The sequence below is a fragment of the Podarcis liolepis genome, assembly GCF_965112155.1.
Source record: "Podarcis liolepis genome assembly, contig: SUPER_9_unloc_1, whole genome shotgun sequence".
Lineage (NCBI taxonomy): Eukaryota > Metazoa > Chordata > Lepidosauria > Squamata > Lacertidae > Podarcis > Podarcis liolepis.
In genome coordinates this window covers 1,371,448-1,379,000 of record NW_028148963.1, presented here as the reverse complement: position 1 = coordinate 1,379,000, position 7,553 = coordinate 1,371,448, and the positions used below count along the sequence as shown (strand labels likewise).

Below are 7,553 nucleotides of genomic sequence, written 5' to 3'. Positions count from 1 at the left end.
GTTGAGCTTTGCGTCTTTTATCTTGATCCTCGTTGCAATGAGCACCCAGAAATGGAATGACCGGAAAAATCCTTTGCAAAACAGGAGCTGAGCTGGTCAATGCCACAGACCCAGAGTTAGTCAAATTCATGGGGGAAATTTACTACGGACTCTTTGGAGGTGGCAAAATACGCCAATGTGGGTTAGGTGGGCGGCGATCCAAATTCACAAGGTAAGTAACACTTTTGGTTCATTTCTCGAATGTGCGCCTATTGACCATACATTTTCTTTATGTTTTCTTTATGCTAAACATTGGGATTTTACCTCTGTGGCTTGTTTTATGAGTTATTTTATTTTTTTCTCTTCTCACATTGGAGTAAAAAATGTGGGTATATTTTAAAAACTGCTCTCCTTGACTGAAATGTGGGGACTTGAAGAGGACCCCCACCATACCCATGGCCCTTCGATGCTGAAATAGGATCCTGATGGGGAGAGGAATAAGAAGATGGGGGGACCATGTTGAGACAGGGGTCATGGGGGAAGAAGCAAGTCTGGCGCTGAGGGCAGGACTGGTTCCCCGCTTTGACAAGGCAAGGGAAGAATGAGTGGCCTAAAATGAGTCCTTTGGGTTGGACAAAGGTCTACTTATAAGTAGAATCAGGACTGGAAGTGAGGGCAAGGGAGCCAGGAAACAGATGTGGTCAGTGGAGGAGAAAGGGTGCTTCCAGGCCAGTCCTGTTCTGGGAATCATATACTGGCCAATTAAAGCTGTGCAGTTTGGAATACTGGTGAGATAAATGTCCGGCTTAGGCCAAAGAGAATCCTTCTTCTCCCACTGCTTTTGTCTGATGTGGTTGTCGGCTATTGTTTCTGGGACACCTGCACCAATCAGAAGCTGCTCCTTGGTTTTTGAACATTTCGAAAGTCAAACAGACTTCTGGAACGGATTAAGTTTGGTGCTTTTGTTTTTACCATTTATTTTGCGTTTTTGAGGCTTTTTCGGCTAACTTGTTTTTGTGACTGTGTGGAGCCCAGTTCAGCTACTGATTGATTGTGTGACTGCGGAAATGGATAAAAGCCCCCCCCCCCATCCAAACTATGACTACCATCGGTGCAGGTAAGTAAAAAAAATAATTTTAATTTTTTTCATCTACAACACTGTCTTATTATTTTATAGTACAGTACATTGACTATTGCTTTCATTTTATGGATCAGTAGTCTTGTTAGATAACAAAATTCATGTTAAATTGCTGTTTTAGGGGTTGTTTTTAAAAGCCTGGAACGGATTAATCCGTTTTGCATTACTTTCTATGGGAAAGCGCGCCTTGGTTTTGGAACGCTTTGGTTTTGGAACAGACTTCCGGAACAGATGAAGTTTGAGAACCAAGGTACCACTGTAATCCCAAGTCCAGTGGCATCAGCACTGGAGGGAAAACCAGGCGAGATGTGGTGCAGCAATAAAACTGCTACCACCTTTGCAAAGCTAAGCAGGGTCCGACATGGTTTCAAATTGGATGGGGGGACCATGTGTTGAGATTCTTGAATTGCAGGAACTCCCACAGGGTCCATTCCGGCTCTACAATTCTATGACTCTGTTGTTCAGTGGTTCTACGTGGGATCTCCCTGACAATTAGGTTCATAGTCTACAGGTTCTCCTAGATCCAGCTTGGTCTCTGGAAGTCAAAATAGCCCATGGAGCCCGGAGGGCTAAGGCTGGTTCAGCTGTGGCCCCACAAGCAGTATGGGCACGGTTATCTGTGCACTGGTAGCATCCTGGATTGATTATGGCAATACCTTTGAAGACACCTTGGATCCTCCAGTCAAAATACATCCACTGGCTTACTCTGGGATTAGGTGTACGTTTCTGTTGGGGATAATTCAGACTGAAATTCCCAGGCATCAAAAAAGGTTATTTATGTCTGCTACTACTACGGCCCATGTTTTGTTAGTCCAAAAATGGAAAATGAGTGAGTTCCCAACCAAAGATTGGCAACTTGAGTTGACTGAATATACACAACTTGCAGACTTAACCTATAGAATAAGAGAACAAGGAGAACATACGTTTAAAGAAGATTGGAAAACGTTTATTGCACATATGGAAAATAATTGTGTACAGCTGAAAATGCTGGCAGCATTAAGATAAATGCAACAGTGTAAGTAAGTTTTGATGGATGCAATCATGGAATACTGAATGGTATAGTTTTGGTAAAATATGCAGGAATTTATGATATGTAAAATGAACCATGGAAAGGGAAGAAGGGAAGTCATTGATATCTCAAGGATGTAAAATGAGTATTTTAGATTGTAATAATATGTATATATAAGTCCACTGGTTGCTGGTTCACTGTTGTGCATAATTCAAAGTATTGTGCTTGCTTTTAATACCCTGCATAGTTTTGGATCTAGGTACCTCAAATAATATATGTTTCCATACAAATGTGTCCATATATTGTGGTAATAGACAAACCCAGCAGTATCATTAGGCAGAGTGAGACAACAACCTCGGTCCATAAATGCTGGGAAACACTGGAGACAGCCCTCCCAGTGGTTCAGAGCGGCGGACTCGTAATCTGGTGAACCGGGTTCGCGTCTCCGCTCCTCCACCTGCAGCTGCTGGGTGACCTTGGGCTAGTCACACTTCTTTGAAGTCTCTCAGCCCCACTCACCTCACAGAGTGTTTGTTGTGGGGGAGGAAAGGAAGGGAGATTGTGAGCCGCTTTGAGACGCCTTAGGTGATAAAGCGGGATATCAAATCCAAACTCCTCCTCCTCTTCTTTCGTTGGTCCTGAGGACTTCCTTGCACTTGCATTTCTAGCCTGTTTCCCTTGGGTATGGAAGTAAGATTCAACTGGCAACCCAATCTGTTTCCATACATGGAATTGGGAGTGGTGCCGTTCAGGGCCGGCCCAAGACATTTTGGCACCTGAGGTGAACTGCAAGATGGTGCCGGCCCTGCCAGGGAAGAAGGGAGGAGTGAGAAGCTACACTGGGAACCAGAAGGGAATAAAGATCTACATCAGGAAGGAGGAGAGGAGGGCAACCAGCTGATTTCAAAACCACCTACAGAATTAACACATATGTGAATAACTTAAAAGAAGTACTGTGGGGGGGGGGAGTATTTGATCCCCTGCTAAATTTGCCCGTTTGCCCTCTGATGAAGAAATGACCAGTCCGTAATTTTAATGGTAGGTTTATTGTAGCTGTGAGAGACAGAATAACAACAGGAAAAACCCCAGAAACCCAGAAGACAAAAGTCAGAGATTGATGTGCATTCTAATGAGTGAAATAAGTATTTGATCCCCTATCAACCAGCCAGATGTCAGGCTACCTGGTATATTCACTGGATGCAATGAGCTGAGATTAGAAGGACCTGCTGTAAGGGAGAGGTCTTATTGTTTTTACAGTGGTACCTCGGGTTAAGTACTTAATTCGTTCCGGAGGTCCGTACTTAACCTGAAACTGTTCTTAACCTGAAGCACCACTTTAGCAAATACGGCCTCCTGCTGCTGCCGCACCGCCATAGCACGATTTCTGTTCTCATCCTGAAGCAAAGTTCTTAACCTGAAGCACTATTTCTGGGTTAGCGGAGTCTGTAACCTGAAGCGTATGTAACCTGAAGTGTATGTAACCCGAGGTACCACTGTATATTGTTTTTATTTTTTTTTGTACACCACCCTGGGAATAATTTGACAGAAGGGGAGCATGAGAAAGAGGAGGAAAGAAAGTTTAGGCATCTTTAGAAAGCTAAGATAGTCAAGGCATCTAACGAACTTTGGAAACCACACCCCAAAATGGGGGGGGGGGTGGAGCTGTAGTACAGTCCAAAATTGTGTCTTCCTCCCCTCCACAGGGGTGACACACTCAGATTTGATCCTGGCTCCGAAATATTTGATTGCAATGAATATGAATTCTAATATTTTTTGATACTTATTGCTGCAATCCTATACACACTTAGCTGCAATCCTAACCCCACCGAGGACTGCATTCAATAGGACTGAATTCTGAGTAGACGTGGTTAGGATTGCACTGTCAGTGGGTTAATAAAACACTGAACAAGGCCCATTATCATTTTAATTAGTACCTGAAACTAGAAGCTAAAAAGTTCACCTGACTTTAGTTGCTGCTTTTCAGGTCACTGAAGATGAGTCCCATTGTCACCGCAGAAGCAATTGATCTATTGCTCCACATCTCTGGTGCTTGGTTAAATTACCTTGACCTGTCATAAACAGAGCTTAACTGTTTAACATTATACATGCAGTCAGAGCACAAGAGAATTCTCATTCTCATGGTGAATAGCAACTACTGTACACTCTTCAAAATCTAACGCTTTTATATCATCTGAACAGATGGAACATCTTCCAAGGAAGTAATTTCCCATTAATCTTGAATGGAAAGTCTTCATAGCCTTTGTGGGTCCTGCCACATTTACACAACCCAAAACTCAATGTTGCTTTCTTTTCCTTGTCAGTATTTCCGCACCTGGTGAAGAAATTGAACACAGCACTCCATGTGGCAATTATCCTTTTCCTCTGCGTGGCGTTTTCTTTTGCTCTGGTCAGTTTGGCATTCTGCATATTCAACATAATTAAAGTTCCCTATCGGGCTATTAAAGGTCCAGCTGGAATCGCCTTGTGGAACGTCCTTGCAGGTAAAATGTCGGATGGCACCCACCTTTTCCTATTGCTAGATTAAGAGTTTGCTTTCCATTATCTCTCCATGTCACTAAACGCTCTTAGGGAAATTTACATTGGCGTCATTAGGTATGTGTAGTCTAGACAAGAGGAGACTGAGAGGAGATAGGATAGCCATCTGCAAACATCTAAAGGGCTGTTACGGGGAAGATGGAGAAAGCTTGTTTTCTCCCATTCCAGAGGGTAAGACCTGAACCAATGGCTTCAAGTTACCAAAAAGAAGATTCAGACTAAACATCAGAAATAACTTTATGTTGGCAAGAGCTGTTTGACAGTGGACCAGACTCCCTCGGAAGGTACTAGACCATGGGTAGGCCAACTAAGGCCTGGGGGCCGGATCCGGCCCAATTGCCTTCTAAATCCGGCCCGCGGACGGTCCGGGAATCAGCGTGTTTTAACATGAGTAGAATGTGTCCTTTTATTTAAAATACATCTCTGGGTTATTTGTGGGGCCTGCCTGGTGTTTTTACATGAGTAGAATGTGTGCTTTTAATTAAACTGCATCTCTGGGTTATTTGTGGGGCATAGGAATTGGTACTTTTTATTTTCCCCCCAAATTATAGTCTGGCCCCCCACACGGTCTGAGGGACAGTGGACTGGCCCCCTGCTGAAAAAGTTTGCTGACCCCTGTGCTAGACTCCTCCTTCCTTGGAGGATTTTAAGCATGGAGCAAAATGCCTCTACAATTCTCCGTTTCTAAACTATTTCTGCGTTTCAGTGTATTAACGCCTTTGTGTTTTGAATTCCCTTGCAGGTGGCTTTGCAGTGCTGGGTGTGACTAGCTTCATGGCTGCCGTCAAACTGCACAACCTGACTGAAAGGATTGCCAATTTCCAGGAAAACGTCTTCCAGTTTGTAATTTTGGAAGAACAGTATGAAGACTCTTTTTGGCTTTGCGTGGCAAGCGCGACCATTCACGGTGTGAACTTGCTGCTAGTTGCCATCAGCGCAATTCATTTCCCTAAGCGGAAGACAAAGACAGAAGAAGCAAATGTTGCAGCCGAAGACATCATGTACTGAATACCTAACTTGGCTGGCCCCAAGCTTAAGACTTGCATCATCTGTTTATCTGCACTATGCGAAAGAAGGGTAACACCACTGTGGGAAGGAGTGCCTGAGTGTGGAGGAAGTGCAGCGAGAGCCACAAGTTGGTTGGTTCATGCAAATGCTGAGACCAAAATGCCCCTGGAGGGTCCACTAAGCCAAGAAGACCATTCCCACATTCCATTAAACTCCTGGGAAGCTTGAGTCTTTCCCACACTGGGTCAAAATTTCCCAGGAGGCCAGCTCAAAGCAAGAACACCCCTTCCCATTCTCTCACTTGGACCTTGCCCATAGAACTCCAAAACAGTACAGCTCATCTGAGGAGGACGTTTGCCTCGGGTACAATGCTGTGCAATGGGTAATTTATGCCTGGACTCACTCAAAGGTAGTTTAAAACACAGAGGAAAAAGCACATACCACCTCAGAATGTGGGTGTGACATTTTTCTGAATGCTCCCAGCCTAAAAATCCTTATGTGCAAAGTTAACATGGCGGGAGAAGGGCTGTGCAGAGATCTTTCTCCCTTGACCACCTGGCTTTCCACATTTGCAGTGGGGCCTCTACTTTAGAGTGAATGGGGTACTGAATAGCCTGGAGAAGAGGAGGTTAAGGGGTGATATGATAGCCATGTTCAAATATATAAAAGGATGTCACATAGAGGAGGGAGAAAGGTTGTTTCCTGCTGCTCCAGAGAAGCGGACACGGAGCAATGGATCCAAACTACAAGAAAGAAGATTCCACCTAAACATTAGGAAGAACTTCCTGACAGTAAGAGCTGTTCGGCAGTGGAATTTGTTGCCAAAGGAGTGTGGTGGAGTCTCCTACTTTGGAGGTCTTTAAGCAGAGGCTTGACAACCATATGTCAGGGGTGCTCTGGTGGTGTTTCCTGCTTGGCAGGGGGTTGGACTCGATGGCCCTTGTGGTCTCTTCCAACTCTATGATTCTATGATTCTACTGCCTTACCACCCCTAGTTGGCCCTCAGTGTACTACCAACTGCCTGTCTTCCTTCCTTCAGACCAGTCCAGGGGGCGGGACGCATGTGGCAATTAAAAATAATAATAAAAGGGGGCAGGGTTCCAGGAAAAATGACTTTGGCAATCCCACCTGCCGTTGACGATATGCAATTTTGGCTTTCGGCACAATCACCGGAATGCAAATTGCGGGCTTACTGGGAGCACATTCTCATGTGATACCATCCTGTGGTTTGTGCCAGAAGCTTCTTCTGACGATTCAGACAGAGATTTGAGCAGACTCTTGCTGATGGTGGTTGTTTCTCTGCAGGCTGGCTCAAGCTGTTTTGCTATCCTATACAAAAATCATTACAGGCCTGGCACACAGATACTAGTCACATCGTATAACATGTGGAGAGGGCAATTGCGATTTGTCTGAGAGTTTTCCCATCCCCTTTTTCTGCTGCCCAGAAGAGAATGGAGTCAAGAAAAAGCACCGTAATTGATGTGTGTATGTGATACATTTCACAAGTCCCAGGCTCTGCTATTACAAGGGGTTTTTTTTTTTGCTACGTAGAAGTGAATGGAGCAAAAGTCTCAATTTACTTGAATGAAGCCAGGTTTTAAAAAGACTGCAATGGAGGGGAAATGTACATACAGTGTGACAAAGCACACCAGATATATTGTTCCAAAGGTGGGCAGGGGTGAATTGTGTGTTTCCAGTTACCTTGGTGCTCCTAGGTTTTCTACTGCTCCAAGCAGTGGATTTTTGGCTGGTATGGTATGTGCTTGAGAAAATATATTACCAGAATACTTGCACATTACCAGAATATTCAGCCAACAAAGCTTTGGCCATGGTGATTTTAAGGTGGGTGTGGTCTGTTGGTGT

General features: G+C 44.4%; 1 protein-coding gene across 1 annotated transcript; it reads left to right on the top strand.

Moving 5' to 3' along the window:
- Positions 1–10: 10 nt before the first annotated feature.
- On the top strand, positions 11–6,486 carry CLRN2 (clarin 2; the record flags this gene model as incomplete). Its single annotated transcript, XM_083520524.1, is given in 5 exon segments — positions 11–55; positions 57–209; position 211; positions 4,448–4,627; positions 5,425–6,486. Coding segments are annotated over 5 exon segments (645 nt in total), but the record flags the coding sequence as incomplete, so codon positions are not given.
- Positions 6,487–7,553: the final 1,067 nt, after the last annotated feature.